Raw genomic sequence first — 26225 nt, 5'->3', positions numbered from 1 at the left:
CTGCAATATCAGCTGTGGTAAATATTTCAACCAGGAAACTAAGGCACAGGTCAACCAACATATTTGAAAGTACACACTTCTGATGAGTCCTGCCTGTGCAAACCTCACTGCAATTTCGAGATGCATATTAGTGGTAGAGGGAGAAAATGGTGGGACCCCTTAGCTATTTATCCTAGGTGATATTTTTAAGGCTTATTACTATTATGTTAATGCAAGTTTAATACACACACACCTTTCAAAAACCAAAATTATCAAATGAAAGCATGATGAAGTCTAGGTGGAGCATTCTGCAGATACGCATTTTGTAACAGTGCTATGCTCAGAGAGCAAATAGCTCTGGTAACTGAGATGTTTGCCCTCAGTGTGCTCCAATAAACTGATTTACCTTTCTTCTTTTTTTTCCCCTTTTCGTTAAAAAGAGCTGACGCAAGTTTGTCAAAGGGAGTTGTTGGGGTGTAGCAGCTGTTGATTGGTTCATCTGATACACTCCCATTTGTCTTTAAATCACTGTCCAACTGCTCTAGGTTGCACATGAGCAAACTTTTCATTACAGGTGCAATTCCTAAAAGATATAACCTGCTTAGCAAGCAAACAAGAGAACCTGTTTGACTCAGAGGTAAACCTAAAACTTTTTCTTTACAAGGTATAATCAATTTATTTTAGACATTTTCCACATCTTTAAAAATTGAAAATTAAATGACAATAAAGCTTCAAAAATGTAATTAGGCTGTAAATATAAGTGTAATGTGAATGATGGGGTCCTTAAGATTTACTGTCATGATAATTTATGTTGGCGAGTATGTTTGTTTTTCTTCAGGCATGAAATTCAGTCTTTTTTTGTGCAGAAAATCAAAATCTAAGCAACTACAGAAATAGCAGGAGATGCTTAAAAGTGACCAGACAGTTAAGAAATAGTACGCTTGCTTTCTATTGGAGCCGTTGGCTAACTTCTGAGAATTTTTATCGAGACTCCTGATTTAGCTGCTAAGGGAGTTGGTAAGGGAGTTTAATAAGTGAATTTGTGAAAGCAGGCTTTATGTTTTAATTGTTTATTTCACAATGATAACACTTTTTTCATTCTGAAATAGCTACACAGACAATAATTTTGTAAACTCACTATCACACAGATGAAGAATCAGGCAAAATCTGCTGATTTAGATAGGTCTTAAAAATATTTATATTAAAAAAAAATGTTAGTCATATCTGTGATCTGGCATTACTTGCCTGTATGATGGTTGTCCATTCTCTTAATATCTTAACTGCAGACTGGAAAGAAGTCAGTAACATTGTGAAATCAGATGTCAAAAAAGTTCATAGTTTTCTGAGTTATTTCTGAAAAACATTTTTTAATAAATGATACAGAACTGTACCCTGTACTTTAAAAGAAAAATAGTTTTATGGGGATAAATAACTTTCCTCAGATAATAGGTGAATCTTTTTTGCAGCTAGTGTTTCCATTTTAATGCCATATTTTAAGAAAAGTCTTTTCTGTTCAGCCAAAGACCACAGGAGACAGCAAAAGCATCATTTCATTGAAGCCAAGTTCAAGGAATACTGTAAAGCTAACAGATTTTTCTTGCATGTAAACATAATGGAAAAATAGTGTTGATCTTAACTAAAGGAAAGGAAAAAGAAGCGGACAGCTTCCGCCTTATGTTCAGACTTACAAATATGCTTTATAGGGAAAGGAAGTCAGTCAGTGGGTTTAGATGCCCAAAATAGGATTTGGGCACTCAAATCCAGAATTCTGAAACAGAAAGCATGAAATCCCAGGTAGACATATCTCAGTGTTTTGCTCTAAAATCCCCCCAGGACTGTGGATTATGCTTCTGCCAGGGCACAGGACTGCCGCAGTCCAGGTGGCCGTGAGGTACTTGGAGCAGCTGGTGGTGCCAGCAGATCACCAGAGTGGATCGGTCTGATGCCTGTCACACCTCGGACAGGGTGTGATACACAACTGGAGACACAGTTTTCTTTTAAACATAGCCAGCTAATGCGTCCTGTGTTTATGAATGATGTCTCGCCATTAGGGAAGCTACACGAGAAGTGTGGGACTCTTCCATGTTCTCCCTGGGCTGAGCAATCACTCGAAGGGTGCCCTTTATTGTATGTATGCGTATTGTATGTATGTGTATTATATGTATGTGTATGTGTATTGTACGCCCTTATATGCTGTAGCCTGGTCACTCCGCAAAGCTCACAGGGCTGGGGTGGGGGGTGAGAGGGTGCAGAGGACCTTGCCTCTGGTGGCTGGTTGTATGGACCCTCATCCCAAAGGCTTTGAGTTCACAGCAGAGATGCCAGGACTCTTCTTTGACTTTTTCCATATTTGCTCGGTGCAACATGTGAGTGAGTACATGAGAAGTGAAGATAGAAGGGTCAAATGAGTGTAGATCTCATACATTGCTCAAGTGGTTGACGTGCTGGGATGTAGGCTGTGACCTTGTAAGCAGCTTTGCTCCTTCAAGTAATTTTGGGGAGCACATGCTAACAATACACCTGGACCTCAACGTCTTCCCAAACACTTGTCAGTATTTACAGTGTTAGGAATGTGAAGAAATGGATTTCCACCAGCTAAGGACCAGTTTCTCCAAGTTCTGCTGAAGGTCAAAGCAAATGTTGGTTATAAATAATGTTAAAGTTAATAGCATTTGCACGATTTGAACCTAACTCTAGCTCTGAGTCTGTCTCATGGGTCTGATCCTGCCCACGTTTATGCCAAAGGCTTTCATCTCAAGGTCTGCAGACCCCTTGAGCTCTATCATCTGCTCCCTAAAAAGTGCCTGCTGCTGTGTTCTCAGTAGATTTAATTTTGTCAACCACAGGTGTGCACCTCCACTGGAAAATTTCTGTGAATTCATAAATTGAAAAAAAAAAACCAAATCACTGCTTTATGCAGCAATTCTACAGCCTCTTGGGATGATTCCCATAAGTCTTGGGAATGACTCATGACTCACTTGTGTAAATGTTTGATAGGACAATGTCTGAAATGATCCTTACACTGTAATGTATGATTCTGGTCAAATTTGCTCTCCTTTCCGAACAGTGTTTGCTGTGCTCTCTGGAATTTTTTTCTCGGTGCAATTGCTATGTAACTTAACTCCTGGCAACTTTTTTGCTTACGTTTTCTCTGTTCCTCAACTCTTTGAAGATCTGTATTTTTTGGACTGCCATTTCTGGAAAAGATGTTTCTCCAGCAAGCATTAGGTAATGTGCATAGTGGAGATTTTAATCTTTATCAGAATAGGGCTAAATATAGTCAGATTTATTTGCCTGATTTTTACATAGCAGATTAAAAATAGGTATTTGGAATCGGTATGATTCTGCTCCTCAGACAGGACAACGTCTGTGTTTAAAGCCAGTTCTGTGAATGAAACCACAGTTGCAAGGGTTCCGTTTTTTTAACTGTTTTGTCTCCTGGAGTTATTCCTATCCCGAGTGGGCAGGAGCATCAGGTCCCAGGAATGCAACTCTGCCGAGTAGCTCTGACCTAATGCTAGAGTCAGTCATCAGTCTCAGTCACAGTCCTGGAGTGGCAGCAGAAAGGAGTAAACAGAGCTGCTCTCTCTGGTAGGAAATCACCTAATACACTATGATATTGTTTTCCTTTTCAGTTGTTCAGTCTGGTGAATGCTCTTAGTAAGAAGCAAGGAAGTTGACTTTAGTTTCTGACCTGTGGTCAGTTCTTGCTTCCAGGATTGGCATTTAAAGTTTACATTTACATTTTAAGCACATGCACTCTAACATTTTGCCACTATAAATAAGTTTGTAGATTCTCTTAGGAATAGCATGCAATCAGCAACAGAGGATCCTGAAAGTCTTGTCACTGAGAGAGGACCTATACACCCATAAATGCAGAACCGGGAGAACGACTATTAAATAATTGCAGGTTTAGTGCTACAACAAGGCATGGAAGTTATTTGTTGCACTGTTTTCTGATATTGTTATTATGCAGCAATGGTCTGCATTTCGCATGTGATATTTATAAAAATCATAACAGATCCAACCAGTGTGCCTGACTGAAAGGTAGAAGTTAAAGTGCCAGGAATCTGTAATTGTGGTCCCAGGTGTGTCAGTAACGTGCTTCCTGATCTGTGCTCACTCGTTTCACCACTGTGTCTTTGTCTCCTCGCCTGTGGAACAGCAATGCTGAGATGTCTCAAGGAATATCTTTGGAAAGGGAAAAGTTCTGTAAGGCTACAAAATTTGTTGCACAATGTTTTCTTATCAAACCTGGGAAATGAGAAAATGAATGTAAATGTGTATCTGCGGTTGAGATTGTAAGAAGAAACTGCTGTAAATGCTGGAGGCAAAGTCCTCTCTGTAAACTTGCTCTGTACCATTTCCCTTGGTCCATAGAGAAACAGCCTACGGAGCATTTATCCATGTGATTTTTAAAAAGGCAGGATTTTTTCTAACAAGGGTAGAGATAGTAAGTCTTACACCTATATGACAACCCTGTGTGAGACAAATCTTCTAGTTGTGGAGAAAGATGAGAATTAAACACAGATATACTGAGGAACAGAAACTGCTATAATAGAATTACAGCTCTTAATTATCAAAGAAGTGACCATGCAGAGATGCTCTTCTCCTTGGTTAGATCCCAACGAAAGGGACAAATTACCAAAAACATTTAAATTTGTGACAATATTGATCTTACAACAAATGATTCAAAATACTGAGCGTTTCTTTTAAGAGTATGTATGTTTTGCAGAACTGGTAAAACCCTGATATACTCCCCCCATTTCTAATGAAGTGAGCTTTTCTGCATTACCATCCTCTTGTGATTCAGAAACAGCAAATCAAGAAATTATTTTCTTCTGGTTTTGTTATTTCACCACATACTGGACATCCACCCTGCATCTGTTGGTCACTGCATTCTTCTATCAGTTTGAGGAAGACAGAGGGGCCAGCTGCTGGTATATAAAGGAACATTATGTTCATACAGAATTTTCCCAGTCCAACACAGTTTTGTCTCTTAATGCTATTACAAAGAACAAACACAAACCAAACAATTCACACACATTTATCTAATTTGAGGAAAATTCTAATGAGTTCTTTTGTGTTTTGTTTGCAGAACAGAGTGTTCTGGCAGTCGCCACATGGTAAAGCGAACCCGCAAGCAGCAGGCTCAGTGCTGTTTACCCTGAAGAAGCTAGTGTGTGCACTGGAAAGCGCTGACCGCTCAAATGGATCGCATGGAGCTGCAAAAAGTCAACATCGAACTTGATGACCAGAGCAACAGCGGGGAAAGCCTTGAAGACAGCTACACGGAGATGGCTGATTCAGAAAAGGCTCCTATTAGGAGGTAAGCGTTTCAATGGGAAGGCTGCTCTGTTAAGGCTAAAAAACAGTAATCAAAAAAACAGCTTCACTAATGGCATCTCAGACTCAAAACATTTCATAGGCAATGCATTGAAAGCGGTCTGATGGTTTAGCTGCTGTTTTCCTACAGCACAAAACTCTGCCTGTTTTGTGCCCTGATGAATGGTGTGCCTCGCATAGCAGGGACGTCCCAGGTTTGCGCTTGCCTTTCATTGCCTGGAGTGACCTTTGCAGGCTCCCAGTGGAAACAATATGTCAACGGGGCAGTGTAACACGAGCATGCACCCGCTGTGCTTCAGCCTCGCAGGAGTTGGGGAAAGGTTTCTAGGGCAGGGTACAGAGGTCAGCAGCTTAATGCTCCCGCTAGGACTGCCCATGCTCAGGCATTTACAGAAGGAGCCCCCACAGCTCCAGCGTTCAGGTGGCCTGAGAGAGACATCTCAAGACCAGCCATTGGCCTCTAGCCCTGAGCCTGCCGGCACCCCTGCGTGGGTCTCTGCCAGGACAGTTGCAAGGCTCTGGGTTACCTGGATTTGAAGTACGATCTCAGCTGAGCCCACTGCTGCAAGTCAGAATTGTTACTTTCCAACTTCCACAATCAGATATCACTTGAAGGTTACTAATTTTAAAAGAGAATTTCAAAGCAATGCAAAGATCCATTAAATATGCAATTGGACATGAGACTCTTGCAGGAGTAAAGAAGGACTTTTCTGAAGGACTTTTAAATACTTGTCCCAATGCCAAAGGAAAGTTTCCACTAATGTCAAAGGGCACTGGTTGAACCTAATGTGTACCATAAGCTTTATCTAATGTTTTCTCATTTTTCTTTGTGTTCAGTCCATTTGCTAGTGATGATGCAGAAAGTCAGAAGTTCCTTACAAATGGATATCTGGGTAAAAAGAAATTGGAAGAATATAGTGAGGAATATGTAAGTTTTATTCTTTTTTAAGGGTTATCGTGAAATAAGACTTATTGACCTGAATCTTTTTACAAAAGTTCTTGTCTTGGGTTCAGGCTTACAAGCAATTGAAATGAGAATCTGTGAATAAAAAAGCCAACATTCCTTTAAACATGGAACAAAAAAATCCATTTTTAGACTCCCATTTCAAGGTAGTTCTAGGCCTTATTGTGTGTGTGCTTCTATTGTTTGTTTCCAGAACTGGTATAAATGAATTTACATCCAAGCTCATTTCTTTAAACAGATGACATTTATGTTTAGCTTTACAATGCTGAGCATTCACTCTTAGCACTCCTCAAACTCTTAGGCAACTCTATGTGCAGACGGGAACGCAGCATGTGTGCATGTGTGTACAGATACACATTTGTGTGTATCTGTCTGCTCAGGATTTAACTTTATTCAAAGTTATACTGAATTTGATGACAAAGAAAGATGTTATTTTACTGGATATGTTACAGGTTTTATTAGGATTGTTCAGATAAAAACATCTAATAAAAGAGAACATTGCTGTTTGTAATTGCAACTAAAATTAACAGCTGTATTTCCCCCCTTCTCTTCCCTTCCCACCTGGTGACAGAAGCTACTCTCTGAGACACAGACTTCCCCCCTTCTACTAGATTTTAATCCTCTTCCACTCTCCTTCCCCCGGTGCAGTGGATTTCCCAGCCACACAGTGCTTCCTTCTCTCCCGCGACCTCTAGATGCATCTTTAGCTCTTCAGAGGAAGAAGCACATCCTACTAGGATAAAAATCAATAATCATCTGAATTTCTTAAACTAGTAGTTGGGAAACCTGTTAGATAAAAGCATTTCTTGCCATTGCTGCTGGCCAATGCAGTCAGTTCTGGCTGTGTCATCTCCAATGTCCATTAGGGATGTGGCCCTCCTCCCCACGGAGATGAGGGAGAACTTGAGGGGAACACCACAAACACGTGCCAGCACAGCAGGCATTTGGGGCAAAAGGGACTTCTTAAATGACTGTGGGCTCAGGAACCTTGATAAGTAGAAAGAAATAATTAGCCTGTTGCTCTCAGCAAAATGCAGGTTAATCGCCATTTGCTGTTACTGTTCCCGACAGCACCGGGGAACGGCTTCCTTTGGGATGTCATCCTTTAACCTGAGCAATGCCATTATGGGCAGTGGTATCCTGGGGCTGTCATATGCCATGGCCAACACTGGAATTATCTTTTTTGTGTAAGTACACAGACAAAAAGTGAGCAGAACAGAAGCAGTGAGCTATTGGCTCTTGCGGTTAGAGAGGTAAGTTAGCTTGAGAACCATGCTTTGTTAGCTGAAAAGTGTTGTAAGATCTCTTGTAACGAAAACATTTTAGCTGCACTGCAAGAAACCATCCAGTGCTGACAAACCATTTCTTTAATTTTAGGCCTGTTTTGTATCAGGAACACAACTGTGAATTGATCCTGTCCAGGCAAAAAACAGAGGGGAAGAACAAATATACTGGTCCTAAAATAACAACAGAAATCTTGCTGGTTCAGTATGGGAATTCTACAAGGGCAATAAATCACCCATAAAGTATATATTTACACCATCTTAACTATGTAATCACTAAGTAGAAATGGAAGAAGAATATTCAATGCAAGTCTGAAATGGTAGTATGTTTGACTAGAAAGGCAGTCACAGATTTATTCAAATTTAATGTCACCCAATCCCTCAAGTCTATTTGTACTCAATGTACTACCACAGACAACCATGGTATGTAGCTGACATACAACATCTATACAAAATGGGTTTTGATTGACAGTGACAGATAGCCATGTGCAGTTTTTTAATCTACGGCTAACCTTGTCAAATGAGAAGGAGAGTACAGAAAAATTGTTCCTCTTTAACAATTGGCTTTAATCTTAATTGGAGCCTTAATTTTTAACCCTTCTTTAGGCTGGAATAGTGTATGACACTAGGTCATTGTTTTTAAATCTAAGAAGCCTTTAAATCAGGTGGCAATGCTATCACTATATGACTTCTTACTTTTGGAGGCTGTATAACTAGAACTGCAACAGCACTTGAAATTCTATGTGTAGCTTCCAGTTGCTAAGAAACACCTCCTATTTTTCCAGTAGAGTTTGTAACTGGAAATTAATTGTAGATGCAAATGCTGCCACTCTCTGAGATAAGTACTTCTCAGCACCTGCAGTTGAATGGTTTAGATGTAGTATTTACACATATAAAAATGGGACCTAGTTCTAAAATTGACTGCATTAGAAACTAAAAAACTTAAGATTTTTTTTTTCCCCAACTCCTTAGTTTAGGAACCTTGCTTTCTCTGAACATTTGTACTAATTAGTATGGTCATAAATTATACCACTGGAAAGAAAGCCGTGGTATATCAGGCCTCACTAGTTAAAAAAACTACCTCTATAATATCTTTATTTTTAAGGCCCTGCGCATCCACAAGTATGGCTGAAAAAAAATTTGGTGTGAGTCTGGTTACATTAGCTCTGTTGGCAGTGCGAAGCAGAATGCAAGCCTTAGCCTTGAGTAATGCTAAAGCAACCCTATGGAGTCTTATATAGCAAAAACAAAGGACGTCTCTACCCTGCAGCTCATTTTCTTCTCTGTCCTACTTTCATACTTTGTGCATGAGGACATTCTCCCTTCTGGCAGAGGAAGGAGTTTTATTTAAAAGAACAGAACTATGAGGGGATATTGTTACCCGGATGGCATGCATCCACTTGCTGGAGGTTCTTCTGTTTTCACAGATTGTGACGTTAGTGTCAGTGGGATAGAAAAATTCCACCTACTAAATGGAAGCTGCTGTACATTAATGCTAATTCAGACTACGCTGGCAGCAGATGATTTACTGTTCTCATGTTGCCCAAGTACTCTCATGCTGGAAGAATTTCTGCAGGGTGAAGACGGGAGGAGGGCTCCTAAAGCTCAGCAGACCCCAGGAGTTCCCGTTATCTCCTCCTCTGCCATGGGAGAGGTCTGGAATTGCATGGAGCACGCACTGGATCCTCTTCTGCTGCCTGGCACAACTCAGCAGGGGCAACTGAGATGTCTTTGGTTTTCAAAGGTGCACCTCACATGTCAGGGCACAGAGACCATGTCTCTGAATAGCAGCTACACGAGTGCCTTTTGTCAAGAAGGCTGCCATTTGATCCACTGCAGTCTCAGCCATGAGACTTGAGCCATGAGCTATGACTGCAATCTCAGCCCGTATCACATAGCCTGTGCTATGTGCATTCTGTCCACAGAATGAGGCACAGCCCTCTTCACATGAAGTCTGTGGTTCTGTTTGTCTCTCTTGGAGAAAGAACTTTAAAAGCAACTTGTGATGGTCTGGTGGCCATCACACGGCCCCTAAGCCAGTGTCACTTCTGCTCTTAGACTATAGCTTGCTTAGCAAGCTGGCTGTCATTGTCTCCCATATCTATACGGAACCTCATCTTCAGTGGAAGGGAAGCACTGGGGGCAGAACCTCCTGTTCAGCCACTGAATAAGGAACATCACTACATATATTAAATATTTTCTAGCTCCATCATGTTATCACCATGTCCCCTTCTGCACCAGCACTTGTGCAGTCTGAAGACAAGATAGTTATGGTAATAAAATATGCTGCCCACGGTATTGTGGCCTGAAAATATCATACAAAGATACATTTTTCACCAGAGGCTGATAACCAAAATCACACAGAGTGCAAATCTTATGTGGAAGGAACAGGGCAATAATCAGAACTAATAAATTCAGGCACCAATACCTTCAAGCAGACTAGGCTAGGAAAGAATGCCGCAAGCTCTCTGAAAGCAAGTTTTCCAGTGTCATGCTATGCTTTAACGTTATGCAAGATTTCTCCCGCACTTTGCATAGTGGGTACCTCAAGTTAAATTCCACAATTTCATGTTTATATGGTAAAACAGCCTGATTTTCAAAAGTACTGACAAGACAGGAGTTGGCAGTGAAGTTGTTTCAATTCTTTTTTTTTGGGGGGGGGACAGTGCCAGGGGACACAGCTCTGTGTGAAGAGAGAGGTTGAAATGACAGGTCAGGAAGCAAGCAGGAGACCAAACACCCAACTTTTGCACAGAGATCTATTTAAGTCAGTAGGGTCTTGTTAAGATGCACAATTCTGTCTCTGTGGAAGAATATGGAATTGGCACCTTCCTGCACTTAAACAAGCTCCAAGGGACTTTGGGGTGTATAAGGTCCAAGTGCAGCCACTAGTAAGCTACAGGTGACACTTATCTCTGCATTTTGTAGCACAAGTCCAAAGATCAAACTTGCTGAGGGCTATTTACACATTGAACTTCAGAAGAACAAGCAAGCATAAATTGTGCTCATACAAATTAACTGAGTGTCTTTGATGTCCTGTTTGGGATTCTGATTTCTGCTTTGCCTTGCAGAGTTCTGCTGCTCAGCGTAGCAATACTGTCGCTCTACTCTGTCCACCTCTTACTGAAGATATCAAAAGAAGGAGGTATGAGGATCTAGCTGTGGCTGACTAAAAGTTCCTACTACTTGCATATATTTTATCTTGGAATGCAATTTATGAAGCGCATCCAGGGTAGTGGCCCATATTTCTTTTTTTGTTTCACTTTGTTTTTTTCAGGCTCACTAATATATGAAAAGCTGGGAGAAAAGGCATTTGGATGGCCTGGAAAATGTGGTGTTTTCATTTCTGTTACAATGCAGAATATTGGAGGTAAGGGGAAAATTTTCTTAAAAAAAAGATTTTCTAACTTCTAATGTTGTTCTACAGAATACCAGTGCTTTCTACCTATGTGGTATCAGAGATTAGCAAGCCACAGTGCATGTCCTTCACTAGTATTGTAGTAAGGAAGGACAGGAGGAATTTATCTTGCCTGGTTTTAGCTATATGACACTTTGGTGTCCAGTCAGTGCTAGTTGCCTGGGATCTCTCCATGACTGATGAAGAGACTCTGAAGATGGGTAAAATGGCTTGGATGTCTTTCCCCATGGATTTGGCCATTATTTTTCATTGGCTACAGCTCAGACAAGACATCTACCTTAGGTTAGGAAAGATGAATCCCACCTAAAAGGAGGAAGCACAAAAGCACATGGTTCTGACTTCTCTGTAAAACAGAGACTCTTCAGTACTTGGTTTTCCGACTAAATTCTCTTCTTGAAGCCACATTTTGGTTCTGATGGCTCTAAGATGTTGAATGCTTAACAGTGACACTGAAATCATTGTTTCACAAAGGTACTTCTTGTGAAATACTTTCATCAAATAACCGCAGTGCACTCAGCACAAGATACCATTTACTTATTGACATAAATAGCAGTTGTAGGACTGAGCCTTCGTACACTAAAACTTATTTTCTTTTACACTCCTGTGAGAAACTTCTTAGGAAGTCTCTGAAAGCTTGTGGAAGTCTGCATTTTTTTTCCAGATTTCTTAATGAGAGGCAGTAGAAATAATTTAAATGTATCATTGGTCAATGAAATGTAGATTTTTTGTGATCTCTCCTAGAACTTGGTATGTTTTGCAAATCTCCATAGGCAGATAATTAGCTGTCCTTTTAGAGCAATTTTTTTATCCAGAGTTGGTGCACATCTCCTTACTGCAAGGGATTTTGTTCATAAAAGATCCCATTCCACATTCTTCCTTTCCTTCCACAAGTCTGCATATCATATGTGGTTGAATTCAGGTGGAATTATGCTTCTCTGGTAGAGAGGAATAACTGGTCATCTAGTTCAGTGGTTTTCAACCTGTTGTCTAATGCTGACCCATAGATTTCCAGGGACCTCTCTGTGGCCAAAGTAAGATAGCTGAAAATAAAAAAAAAAAAAGCCTTCTGTCATGTCTGTAAATGAGATATATAGCAGTCCACCCTTCCATCAGGAATCATGACAATTAATCTTCTAGATCCATGGAGTAAAGTATTGAACAAAAAAAAGGAAGTTGGAAATCGAAGGCACAAGGGGGACAAGAGATTCAGAGGCAGTGACAATCAATGTTACTAAAAAGTGGAAGGACAGTGCCCATTGATAAAACAACATTTACAATAGCAAAGCAAATGGAAGAATGTAAATTTACATTAGGAATGTAAATTTCATCAAAACAGTGATTTGAATATGTTATTAATTCAGTAATAACTATATTGTATTCTGAATACAATGCTGGATGAATACAGGGCTGAACACAAGGCTGAATGCTGGATGTTGTTCAGTACACTCCAAAAGCAGAACAGCATCAAAAGAACATACCATCTCTTTACTCACCCTCGTATTTAAATGAAACTCATTTCTCTATTTTAATTAAAGCTGATTCTCAAAACAGTATACTTTTCATAGAGTATTACTGCTTTCTGAAAAAAATGATTTTTTTGGAACTGTGTTGCTTCCTCTAAAGGCATTTGTTTATTTTTTCCAGCAATGTCAAGCTACCTCTTTATTATTAAATATGAACTCCCTGAAGTGATCAGAGCATTTATGAAACTTGAGGAGAGTTCTGGGTAGGTACCTTTGCCCAACCTCAACCTTAGATAAAAATTTTTCACTTTAATGTCAATAGAAATTATTGTTATTTTTTTATTTCCTCTCTTCAGAGAATGGTACTTAAATGGGAACTACCTCGTCATTTTTGTAACAGTTGGAATCATTCTTCCTCTCTCCCTTCTAAAGAGCTTAGGTAAGGTTAATGCCCTGCTTAACCTCATTTCTTATTTCAGCCAGATTTGTGAATTTATATGTGGCTGAACTGTTTCTCTCTCTCTCTCTCTCTCTCTCTCTCTCTCTCTCTTACTTCACAGGTTATCTTGGTTATACAAGCGGTTTTTCACTGAGCTGTATGGTTTTCTTTGTCAGTGTGGTAGGTGATTGTTCAGGATACGTCTCTATGCAAATACAGAGTCTGTAAACTGTGCAACACTCTTAAATTCCTTGCTACAACAATTTAATATAGATGTTAGAAGAGCACCTGCAGGTAAATCAAATCAATTACCCCAGTGCTGAACAAAATCAGGATAAAAAAAGAGCAGGCTAAAAACAGTGCTTGAAAGGATAAAACATAAAGCAGGACAAAAGCAGAAGCAGAGTAACAACAAATACTTCCAGCAGTAGCAGAAGTGATGGCACTTTGTTTCTTGCTCCCTCTCTTTCCCCTCCCTCTTCCATGTGTCTGCTTATATTTCTGTTGGCTTATCAAGGATGATTATCTTAGCCTGCCTGTCAGTGCAGGATTTCATAGGATTTCACTCTGCCCAGTCAGCTGTTTTCCAAGAGCATGAGGGACCTGAATATGTTGAAGGAACAGAATATTTTTAAGTCTGTCAGACTTGGTTGAAATTACCCAATGGGCTCAAAAGTTATTAGGGAGGATCTATCAGATACAGATACACAGAGCTTGATGATATAAAGCCTTGTTTCCTTAAAAAATCATGTTATAAACAAGGCATTCTGGAGCAGGGCTGAATTCATAGATCAGGAACTGTAATTGTAATTGGCCGTGATGAATAAAAAATCTCATGTTACTGCTATCGAAAACAGGTGTAACTGTAATCTCCTATGGCTGTACTCTTGTGTTCGCATTGTCTACTCTTGTTGTAGGTAATCTACAAGAAATTCCAAATCCCCTGCCCTCTCCCCGTCATGGAACATGGGGCTGGAAACTGGACCACCATCAACAACACTGTGCCAATGCACCTTGTCATGCTACCCAACGAGTCTCTCAATTCTGGGGTGAATTTCATGATGGACAACACAGCTGGGCACATGCCAGGCCTTGAGGAGCCAAGAGACACCTTCCCTAAAAGTGGCGTAGAATTTGAAGCACACAGTGACAGCAATGACATGTGTCAGCCAAAATACTTTGTTTTCAATTCACGGGTAAGGGAGATTCTGTTGAACTATCTTTAACCATTCATACCACAACTAAACTGCTGCCTGCCGAAAGTCAGAGATACAGTAGGGACCGTTCTTACTAATGGAAGCTTTGTTTTGCAGACTGCCTATGCAATACCCATCCTGGCCTTTTCGTTCGTATGCCATCCTGAGGTGCTACCAATATACAGTGAACTGAAAGAGTAAGGTTCTTAAATTTTGTTCTGTACTTCTGGTTAACCATACCTAGGGATCACTCTCTAGGAATTGTGCCTTGACTGCTGATACGTAAACACCTACCCATTAATGACTTATTGCATTCCATAGTAAGCAGATATTGGCTTTGCTTTGACATAATAATTATATATTGGTGATAGAGAACCATTGTTCAGAGATCCACACTGGATGATACTTAGGGAAGGAGCAATCTGGATAACCCTTTGAATGATGTGAAAAACCCTGGGGAACTTGGTTGCACAACATATAACACTGAAACAGAGAATTCTGATTTCTAAAAATACCTTAATGAGTTCTGTGTCTGGATCAGCTGCTGCTCACTTTTAGTTTCCTGGGATGCCATTGGTTTGGGTGTCTTACATATGCTCTTAATCCATCCCATTTTGCTTATCAAATATCAAAAATCAAACACATTTGCTTATCAAATATCAAACATAAAATAATGCTTAAACTAGCACAGAGTTGTCAGTTGGGAAGGACTAAAAAATGCACCTGCTCAGCAGCAGGAATTAAATTACAGGAGGTTGTGCAGCAAAACTCGAGAAGGCCAAGCCCCATTGCCTCCTATTTTAGCTTGTTTAACCTCAGAAGAAATCAAAGTTCCCAGATGACTTGGAAGCCTGCTTCCAGTCCCCATAAGCTGAAGATTTTCTTATAGCACATTTTTAACCAAAGACTCTCTAAAGAAGGGATCTGACCTGCAGGAAGTTCTTGAACCTGCAGAACAGCTCTATGTTGATATAAGGGTATTTACATAGAGCTGATTGAAAGCTCTTGTCTCATTATTATTACCAGTCCCTGTAATTTTAGCTGTTCCATTTTTTATTTAAAAAAACAGTTTGAGATTGCTAGTGTTTAAATAATGGCATACAGAATAACATGATGCATTTCCATGTTGTCACTAAGCAAATAGTAGAAATGAATTTCAGTACACTTTAATAAATCTGTGCTGTTCTTCTCAGAGCTGTGAAGCTTGAACTAAAGAGTCCTGTATAACTAACATAGTTGCTATGAATTTACCAGCCAGTGAGGTGATGCCAGCAGAGTGATTCCAGTACTCTTCAGAGTACTTCATGTGCAAATAGGGGCTTTGTAAGAATAGCACTGTTACTCTCTTTCTCTCCTACTTCAGCCGTTCCCGAAAGAGGATGCAGAATGTCTCAAATATCTCCATCACCGGCATGCTTGTCATGTATCTTCTGGCTGCTCTCTTTGGATACCTTACCTTCTACGGTAGGTCAAGGCCCTGTTCTCTGCAGAATTTTTCCCCTAACTTTAAAGCAGGAGAGATGGAGCTTTCACACTTAGGATCAAGTGTCTCTGTGTTTTTGATGGTCATGAATGCAGGCATATGCATTATTCAAAAATAATACACAGTGTGTAGCCTCCTGAATAAGTGGTGAGACATAGCCAGCTGCCAGGCTACAAGTTTCTCAGCTGTTAGAGACTCAGCAGTACTTACTAGGGGGACCAGCTGTGTGTCTCTTGATTTTGTGAACTCAAACAAGGTGCTGTAAACTTGGCTCTTGGCAAAGGCCAAGAGTGACAGTACTAAAAATACTCTGATACTCAACAGCTTTGCATGACACAATTAAATGCTACCCACCCTAGCTCTGACACCACTAGTTCAGCTTCACCTATGCTGAAAAACAGGTGCAAATCATTCTAGTGTAAAAAAAATACGGATGAGCTGGTCCAACTGGTAGGTAAACAGAGTAGTCCCTATATTAGCGCACAGTTTTATGTAAACGCCACCTCTTTTTACCTTGTTAGTTCCTCCATTACAGCACAGAAGTGAATGACACAGCACAATCTGTACTATATTGCTGTGGCAAGGGAGCTCTGTTTGAAAGCTGGGAGGCTTGTGTGGAAGTTGGGAGATCTTCTCCCAGTTCAGCAAGCTATTTTCTATTTCATATCAGAGAAATTATTTTGCCTCAGTTTTCACATCTATTTAATGACTTTGAGAAAGTCATTTGAGATCCTTGAATAAAAAGCCTCACCTCAGAGCTCTATTACTAAAGTCATCTCTGGATGATGGACTTGTACCAGTCATGCTGGGAAAATACCTTTTTCATGCCTAGCCCATAACACATATCTAATGACAGCAGCTGGGCCACAGCTAATCTCATCTTACTGCAGTATAAAGATCTCCCCTTTGCATGTGCAGATATTGCTTGAGTAATTTAACTCCTTTCTGTTTCCCTTCTGTAGGAGAAGTTGAAGATGAGTTACTTCATACATACACCAAAGTGTACACTTTTGACACCCTCCTTCTGACAGTTCGCCTCGCTGTGTTGATGGCTGTAACTTTGACTGTGCCCCTTGTCCTTTTCCCTGTAAGTAACAGAGTGGACAAAGCTGAAATCTGGGCTAGCCTGTACATGCTGACTGTGATTAGCTGCTGCAAAATTTACACAGACAGTCCTTAACATTTAAGAAAGGAAGCCTGAGTTTTGATTCAAGATGGTCCATTTTCTCATATATAAATTGCCTGAAGCAAGGATCTGAGGTAGTTAGGGCTGCAAACATTGAAAGACTGAAATAAATCAGCCCTCAGGAACAACTGTCCTGCTTCTCTCTGGCCCTCTCTGTACTATATTTAACAGAGCAGCAATGTAAGTACAGAGGACTTGGGAGCATACTCAAACCATTTATGAGATTTCCCAATACAGACATATGCACCTCCTATAGCATCCAAATTCAGGACAGACACGTGCAGCTCAGGCCACATGTTATGCAGGGCTGCCAGACCCGGCTCCCTGGGGATCAAGGTAGAGAAGCAGAGGCCTTGTGCATATTGCTTAGTGTAGGTACCTAACTTGGATGTCACAAATATTATTTTATGTAGTATATGATCAAATTATTGTCATTAAAAAATTCTTCTGTTTCACATTAGGAACAATTCTGGGTGACAATATTGGGACAAGCATAAAAAAACCTTTGTTAAAGACAATGCAAAGTAGGCTCTATGCACTGCTGTGGTTTTTAGTTTTAACTTTGTAGAGGGCTGCAGAGGTGGCTTTCCTCAGGTAGCACCATATATCTAAGGACCATAGCGCCAAGGGGAACATGCCATTTTACACTTCGATAGGTTTCCTGTATGTTCCTGCTTGCAGACTGGCTCCAGTCAGTGAAACTGGGGCCATTTACAGAGAGACGTATAACACAGTGCACCCACCAATTCAGATCCTGTGCTCATGCAGGAGGCTGTGGGAGCCTTCCCAAAGCAACATGTTGAGTTGAGCCTGTGGACAGGAGAGGAGGCAGAAAAACAGATGCAGTCAAAATGCAGCCACAGAGTCGGATATCTGAGCAAAGTTCAGAACTTCTAGGTGCTGTTCACAGAGAAAAATACAATATCCATAGAAGCAGGGACAGAAAGAGAAGCTAAATCGCTCTTCATGGATCAATCCCAGCTTGAAGAGCAGTCCTTCAGACTCCTGAACATACAGCACTGTTCCTCATGCCCTCCCTGCACTGCTACGCAGCAGGGGAGAAAATAGTTGATTCTTGACAGCAAATGTCAGGAGACTGGTGTGCCATTTTGTAGGGCCTGTACAACTCCAGTGTCATGCAGTTGGCAGATTTCCAGGAAACTATGTCACACTTTAATGTTCCTGTCTGATGGGAGCAGTAATCCCAGGGTCCTGTTGCTCCATTGTCCTGGATGCAAACACAAGTTGTGCAGACATGCTGTTTCCAGACTCACGGACAAATACTTAAGAGCAATGATCCACATTCAAGGTCATCTGTAAAAAAAGATCCGCTCTGGTACAGAGCATCCAGAGTGGTTGATCCCCCTGGCTTGCAGAGCATTCTGACGCTCTGCCTTAAATGTGATGTTGAAAGAGATGCTTAAGTATTTATATTAGTCGTAACTAACTGATTACTTTTCAGGTGAAAATAGATTCAAGGCATTACAAAAACCTGTATCAGTCAGATGTAGTATTTTGCATTTTTAGTTTTCTGCCTAATTATTTTTATACCTGAATAGTGTACAGAAGCTTAGCAGTCACATACCACAGAACTAATTGCTCTGTTAAAAGAATTCCTTAGAGGTTATCATTTATTTTAAAGCCAGAATATCAAACAATGTGATATGGCCTATCAGGATAGGCAGCTGAGCATTAGTGATGATCTAATTACTCCAAACATGCAGCATAGCTGTACCAACTACTTTTTTTATGAACTATTACATTTATATTTTCTTAAAGTAGTCAGAGTTCATTCTTTTCAAAAAAAAATATTCATTGCACTGCAAAAATATTTTTTAAAGATAGGTCTATATAACACCAGTCACTGTAAAATTTCAGTTTGATAACTTCATTTCGAGGGCAACATCACAGCGGGAATAATACACAAGATGCTGACAATACGTGAGTAGGAATACAGGGCATCAGTTCTTTAGTGTAGTAATGCTGTTTTACATATCAGGGACTGAACTAAATTTTTGCAATCTGCCTCCCTCTTCATTGACAGCTTTGGCTCACTTCAGCCTGAAAAACATAAAATGCAAAATTCATGCTGTTATTTCAGATGATGAGCTCCAAGTTTGACAGAACTCCATACATTTACCGAATTGCCAAACTCATCCAGAAACAGTTGTCTGTTGTTTTCAAACAACTAAACAAAAGTGCTTTTTGAGCTTTTTTTAAGTTTAAAAGCATTTTTATTCAGTGCCTACCCTTCAAATCTTTTAAGTTTATCACAGTACTTCAGAGTAACACTATCTTCTGCCACTAAAGGGATTTACTGTTGACCTTTTTCCTACTTACTGTCTTTGTCGATGAAAAAGCAAGAGTCTCATATTCATGTGAGAAAAGCAGTGGAACAAAAAGGATCCTTTACAATAGCTTTTAAGAATATAATTTCCAAGTGACATTATAAGATATGCTTTTATTTTGATATGTATGCATTTTTTTAAAAAATGCAAGTAAAACAAAAGCTTGCTTTTTCTCTCACGAAAGTAAATGAGAGAACTCTTGTGGGAATTTCTAAGGGAACAGGTTGAGGAATACAGCACCTCATATTTCATCTGTGCATTTTTGCCTGCTGATTAGTATTCATACTGGGGGTTTCTTTGGGTTTTTTTTGCTGATACTAGCATCTTTCAGTTGAACAGATTTCATCTCCCTGATTTTACACCCTATTTACTTGTCTTTCTTCTGCACTGCAAATATTTGAGTTTCTGCATTAAACTGTGAACGTAGTTCTCAAAAACCTTCATCAGAGCGAGATTACATTAAGGGCAGTAAAGGCTGAAAACACATTTCTTTAGTCAGAAGATAATTTTAAAAGTGAAAAACAAAAATAAATCAATTGCTGTTTTACTTTTCCTGATGGCTTTCATCTTACAGATCCGTTCATCTGTCAGTGCATTGCTGTTTCCCAAAAGGCCATTCAGCTGGATAAGACATTTCCTGATTGCAGCAGTAATTCTTGCTTTTAATAACCTGCTTGTAATTTTTGTCCCTGCTATTAAAGACATCTTTGGATTTATCGGTAAGTTTCATAAATACTTTCCATTTATTGTGTTAATCCTTTCCACAGTATATTTACATTCATGGACCAAATGACATTTCTCAGTTCAGGTCTTACAATGAAGTAATTTCAATACAGGTTTGAGTTTATATAGGAAAAGTTAAAAGGGAAATAAAAATTCCCAAATAGCTGACACACAAAGCCAAATTCTACCCAGCTTAGCTGTCAGCCTGCATAAGGCACAGAGAGTCTAATAAATCTAGCATAAAAACTGATAAGGAATTCACATTTTGACAAAAAAAAGGGCATCTTGTGCATGGCGGGCAAAAGGATTTTTGAAGCATCTCTAACCTGTACAAAATGTATTGACTTTCAAACTATGATGTTAAAGAAGAGAGAAAAGTAACATATTTCTTTTGAAATTCACAGTTCTCTCCCTACCTCTTTCTTCCAGTCAACTTTGGCACCTGACCACTGGGCAGAGAGTCTCCGTCCTCCAAGCTGCTTGAGGACTCAAGGACTGAGACGCCCTTCAGCCTGGCACCCCCGTGGGGGTTTTGTGCTGGTGCCTTTTTTGTATTTTGTACTTCGTGCAGGCAGCCACTTTGCACCTCCCGGCTTTTTACATCTGAGCTATCACTCTGGGCTCTGTTAAGGGCCCCTCCGTTAAGAGGACAGAAATAGGCACGTCCAGGGCACAGCTCAGCCGCCCTCTTTTAGACACCTCCTCTCCAGGGCAATCGTACCCTGGAAGTGCCTGTTTGTTTCCACTGACGAGGGCAGCAGTCTGGAGGACCAGCTCACATGTATCATCCATATCGCAGGCAGCTGCACTGGATTCAACAAATCCGCCCACCACTAGGCTCTTTTTCAGGCCCCAAAAGCTCAGATAAGTGTGTAGACACCTAAAGAGCTGTCTCAGGCCTGGGTCTTAGCAGAAGAAGGGAACAATGGTCCTCCAAAGAACACAACACAGGCCTAAATCAGACCCCATAAAATCCAGTATAATTATTCCCTAGGCAGAGACCAAACTGAGACTTTTTTGTAGCCTAGAAGTGAAACTGTGCAAATTCTGGTGAATACAAGACAGTTCTTCATGAATACCGAATATGAGACAGATTCCTTTGTCTGCAGCTGGAATTAGCACAGCAGCTAGCACCCTACACACTCTTTTTTTTGCAGCGTACGCCACGCTGATGTATTTGCTTACACAGCACAGTACTCAGATCTAGTTTCTGTTCTAGGCGCCTCTTCTGCGACGATGCTGATTTTCATTCTTCCTGCTGCCTTCTACATACGGCTTGTTAAGAAGGAGCCTCTCAGGTCTCCCCAGAAGATCGGGGTAAGTGGGCTGGCAGCGATGGCAAACGGAAGAAAGGGAGGTTTTGTGCTTTCTGCTGATCACAGATACTCAGACTTTGACTCGCATCATCTGGCAGCTGATCATAAATGATAGTTTTTCACTCAGAATGCTTGGTGACTGTTAACTTTCAGGCTCTGACTTAAGACACACAGTGATTCATGCTGAGCAGTGTCTCTCCCGCTCCTCTTCAAGTCACCATGACCCTGTAGCAGAAAGGGCAGAGCTTGTTGGGTGGCTCCTCCTCAGACACCACATCCAGATGGACGTGGGCCCACCACATGGGGCTGTGGCCAGCAGCCGCTGAAGACCAAGGGTTCAGTGCCTGAGCTGCCGCCTCACTGACAGAGGCAGGGGTGCCAGTAAGGCTAGAGCAGGACAGTGGAAGAGGGAAGCAGGCAGGCCATATGAGTCATGCTAGCGCGGAGAGCCAGTGTGTCCACAAGTCAAAGACTTTGGAGCCCTACCGCTACAGATATCTTCTTGCCGTGAGTAAAAATACAGCAAGCTTCATTCTCTGTGTAGAGTCTGCCCAAAAGTTTTGGAACCTCGTAAACAACAGCATTCAGTTCCTCAGATTACATATACTCCAGAGAGTAATTCTCCTAAAAAATTGTGAAGGACTCTCGGTCCTGCTGAAGTCAAAGCAGGGGGGGAATTTCACTGCTGAAGCATTTTTTTTAAATATTCATAAGGTTTGTGGTATTGTTCTTAATCTGGATGAGGCTACCAAGCATAAAGCCAACTCTGCCTAGCAGGCCCATCATTTTACTTACCTCGCCATGTGGATATCATTGCTATGATTAGTGCAGAACAGCTTTGAGGGGTCAAAGACCTGGAGCAGGACTGGCAATAGTGAATGAAGCCATTGTATCGGTCTTGTTTGCAGTAAAGATCATGAGATTAGAGCAATGAAAGAATTTTCACTGTGGCACAGCTCAGGCACAATATGGAAAGCAGGAGTGGAGGATAGGGTTTGTATGGGGGAGGATCCATCTTAGTTCTTTCACACTAGGCAAAACAATCAGTACAGGCAAAAAAAGGCTTAATGTGACAAACCAGTCACACCTACTGATGCTGCTTACACCCAGCTGTTTCTATGCATCTCTGATGTAAGGGCATTTGCTCCATTCATGAACTTCTGCAGTCTCCTGTTCACAGAAACAATAGAATAAGTCTCAGGTCCAGCTAAATTGGAAAATAAACAGTATTTGTCCAGGTTAAAGTGTGTCTTAAATCACTAGAAAAAGGCATTTATTTAATCCAACCTAAGCTCTAGTTAAGACCCACACTTGTATAAATAATACTTAAATACTACATAAGGAGCTGTTGTTTCACACTAGAAGGCCAGCTGTGGATTAAGAGGCAAATTCGCGGTCAAGGTTAAGGAGGAGGTTGTACTGAAGAGATAATGAAGTAACAGAGAGCTGTGAGTTCCCCACTGAGATAGATTCATACACCTACAGGAGATATATATGAAGGTCTATCATTCATACACAACACGTGTTTATAGGTCATGCTGGACTGCCACAGCAGTACCTTTTATCTTGAACATGAATACCTATCTGCACATTTAATGGTATCACTTAGGAGGAGTCCTTTGAAAAATTAATTGAAAAATATATTGATAAAATGCATGTGCAGACACATAATATAAATAGATATGCATATCCACATCTATATACATGTGTACAACAAACAACGTGCATTGAAATGGAAGAAGTTCTATTGGTACATAATGCAAGTATAAAATAAAAATCTTTCCTATCATAAGATGATTTCTGAAGATCACTTCTGAAGCAGTTATCATTAGAGAGAAACTGTGAATATTTGTACATGTCCCTCTCTGTTCATTCTTCAAGTTTCTCTGTGTTGAGCATATCTAGAATTTCCCACCCTGCACTAAGACTGCATACAATATTCATTTTTGTGTTGTGAGACAGAATATTGTAAAGTGTGGACAGAGATTATGGTAAGCTAAAGTCCCACTAAAGCAAAGGGGGAAGGTAAGCACCTGAATCATTTGAATATATACAGAAATGCTTTTAGAGGAGAGAGATGGGCTTGCCTATTTGTCTAATAAGAACAAAAAGGATTAACCCTGAAGCTGTTCTTGATATTAGAGACAATGAACATTCATTGACGATATGCCAGTTTTTAAAGAAAAAAAATGTGCTTCTGTTATATTTGTATTATTATTCATTTTAGCAAAGCAGTTTTTTAAGGTCAGGTGTTCTATAGCGCAGCTCCCTTGATCAGAAATTTATTCCTGGGTAGAAGCACAGGCAAAACAGAAACTACAATGAACTTCTATATAGGATTAACTTTAATTCCATAGCCCTATGTGATGTTATTTAGGCTTAGTCACAGAGAATGTCCTAAATTCAGGCCCTGAGTGCTGTATAAATAAGATTCCCATGGAATAGTCAGTGAACTATGGTGCATTCATTAATATAATTAATATAATTAATATAATTTTATTTTCCAATTGCAGGCTCTAATTTTTCTTATAGTTGGCATAATCTTCATGATTGGAAGTATGACTCTAATTGTAATGGACTGGATTTACAACCCTTCAAGTTCCAGACATCACTAACCTGTGGAGACAACTAAGTACTTTTCATACCATAAATATTTGCATTGTGTGCTCCAAAGGACACCTAAATGGGAATGTTATTCCTTGCTAATAACTGCAATTTTCAAAGATGGTTTCTGGTAACCTCACCCAATGGAGTACTACGTCATCCTTTCCACTGAGGATTGTTATTTATGCATTAAGAACCTGAGCTTATCATTTCTGCCCAGGTTAGATGAAATACGTGGTGTGGATGCTTTTTTATTTTCAAAACCAGAATAGGAGTAATTGTGTATATAGTCCTCAAAAATAGTTTGGTGTCACCCTTTCCAACTACTCCCTTCATGTTAACAGCTACAGTTCCTAGAGCACTGGAAATGAAATGGCCAAAAAACTCACTTGTGCCTTGTTTTATATCTGAAACTCATGGGAGTGGCTGCCTGGCTTCAAGAGACAGTATGGTTTCTGTAGATGAGCTCAAAAGTGGCTGCTCCCTACCGATCTGTCTATAAGAAAGGTGACAGCTTTGGCAAGCCAGTAGACAAAGCTGAGCATCAGATTGCTGCCCAGATTCGTCACCCTCAGCACGTGATGGCTGTCGTTCAGGATAAAGCTCTCTCTCATACAGTCAGTTCTCCGCAAGGAGACCCTGTGCTGGGGGACGTGCTTAAATAACAGTTGAGCATTAACCGTGTTTTGTTGTTAAAGATGCCTGTGCTGGAAACAACAGGCATTTCTAGTGTGGGCTTTTTGGTTTCTCCACATTTTTTAAGTTCTTGTGTGAGCTTGCACCACTGAACAAGTTGTATCCTCCAGAGAAACTTGTCTTCCATTCTCACAAGAATTTAAGGAGACCACAAGGTGTGGCCACACACACTGTTCAGTATTGTTCAGTACTTGTGTATTTGATAAAATTTCAGTGTGGAAAACTGTAATTTGCTATATATATATAAATATATATATTTATGTACATAGTCTTTTGTTTTCCTCCAGTCATCAAAATGTTACCCTGCAGTACATTATTTTTGATTTTTTTTTTACATGTGTCACATTGTTTTTGTAGCCACACACTTTATATTGTTTTGAAGAAAACATATTGGCTTGGTGGGTTTGTAAAAAGGTTCAGTTTTATTCAGCAGTGTTTAAAATATACGAGCCCTAACCATTACCTGTGTAAAAAGAAATTCAGATGTTTACTACATATGTTACAATAAATTGCAAGATGCTTTTCTCTTGAGAATTTTTAATATGTGCCTCAAAGTTCTGTATTATCATTGTAAACTACAAATCTGGGTAACTTCTGTTCCTGTATCTTAGCTGGCCTATGTATATGCTAGCATTCAATGACATATATAATTAAGCTATGTAAAGGAAAAGATATTACTGGTAATCCCAAGGGTATCACGCTATGCAGCTGTGCAAGACCAAAAGAAAATGTGAAGTTCCATGTTATATGGATGATTAATTAATGCTCAGTACCCTACAGATTGTGATTTTCTCTGTGCTGTGGGGTACTCTGTACTTGCCATGGAAAAACAGTGCAGCCACATTAATTCCATAACACAAGGAATGAGTGGGGAGGCCTCACTGTTGGGTCGAACATGCTTACACAGATCCAGGCTTATGTAATCAGGGTTTTCACCCTCTGACTTGAAAATCTGTTAAGCACACGCCTGTGAACTCAGAAAGTCATAAAGCAAACAAATTTCTCTCTGTTCACTAGTCAGCTTCGTATGAAACTGTGGGTGTGTGTGCGTGCGTGTGTATAAATGTGTATATATATATACAGGTTAACTGAAAAAGCATCTCAAATATGTGCTCCGCACTAACAACTATCTTTCTGAGCAGTATTTTATGCTCACTTAAGTACTGTATCCTTAATATATATAGGGGCATATTTCCTTGTGAATACTAAGTCTGTTTTTTGCATTTTTAGAGAAAAAGTCTGCAATCATATTTTGCTCTATTTTAAGCAGACTGATGCAATTAATGCTGCATGGACTAGAGTTAACAGTAATAGACAGACACCTCTCTTCTTGTTGATGTTATTGAGTTATATGCATGGAGGAATTGAGCTGTAATTGCATTTTCATTTTAGTATGCAAGTACATACAGTAACTGCAGTTGCATTTTGTAGCCCACCTAAAATGTAGATGAAGTCAAGTAACAGAAAAACTACAGGCAATAGCACAAGTCACTGCCTTTTCATGGCACAAAACTAGTGGTATCACACAGTGAATGACCTTCCATAACAGAGAGAGTCTGTAAAAGGCCAGATTTTAAAGCTAAAGTATGCTGCTCACGGCGTTATGCAGCTACCACTCATACTGGGAGTAAGGATAGTATTGTACACTAACTTATTTAGCACTGCTGGGAATGGTGGATGTTGGAGTTTCTTGTTCATTTTGTAATGTTGACAATAGGCCTCATGAAGATTTTTATTACAAAACCCTCTATTGCTATACAATAAATGAACTTTTCAAAGAC

General features: G+C 40.1%; 1 protein-coding gene across 3 annotated transcripts; it reads left to right on the top strand.

The window, feature by feature from the left end:
• Positions 1–512: 512 nt before the first annotated feature.
• Positions 513–26225, top strand: SLC38A4 (solute carrier family 38 member 4). Of its 3 annotated transcripts, XM_026099915.2 has the most exons (16): positions 513–616; positions 5078–5308; positions 6163–6253; positions 7361–7476; positions 10644–10717; positions 10850–10942; positions 12635–12716; positions 12810–12892; positions 13014–13072; positions 13810–14088; positions 14206–14285; positions 15452–15552; positions 16534–16658; positions 19680–19824; positions 21048–21145; positions 23658–26225. In XM_026099915.2, the coding sequence occupies exons 2-16, from the start codon at positions 5190–5192 to the stop codon at positions 23757–23759; spliced, it is 1647 nt and encodes a 548-aa protein (XP_025955700.2). In that variant the 5' UTR covers positions 513–616; positions 5078–5189; the 3' UTR covers positions 23760–26225. The 3 variants fall into 3 exon arrangements, with proteins under 3 accessions (XP_025955700.2, XP_025955698.2, XP_064364349.1); XM_026099913.2 differs by lacking the exons at positions 21048–21145; positions 23658–26225 and adding an exon at positions 20258–21029; XM_064508279.1 differs by lacking the exons at positions 6163–6253; positions 7361–7476.

Source organism: Dromaius novaehollandiae, chromosome 1, assembly GCF_036370855.1.
Source record: "Dromaius novaehollandiae isolate bDroNov1 chromosome 1, bDroNov1.hap1, whole genome shotgun sequence".
NCBI classification, from domain to species: Eukaryota; Metazoa; Chordata; class Aves; order Casuariiformes; family Dromaiidae; genus Dromaius; species Dromaius novaehollandiae.
The sequence above is the reverse complement of the archived record's forward strand: the minus strand, read 5'-3'. Positions and strand labels throughout refer to the sequence as shown.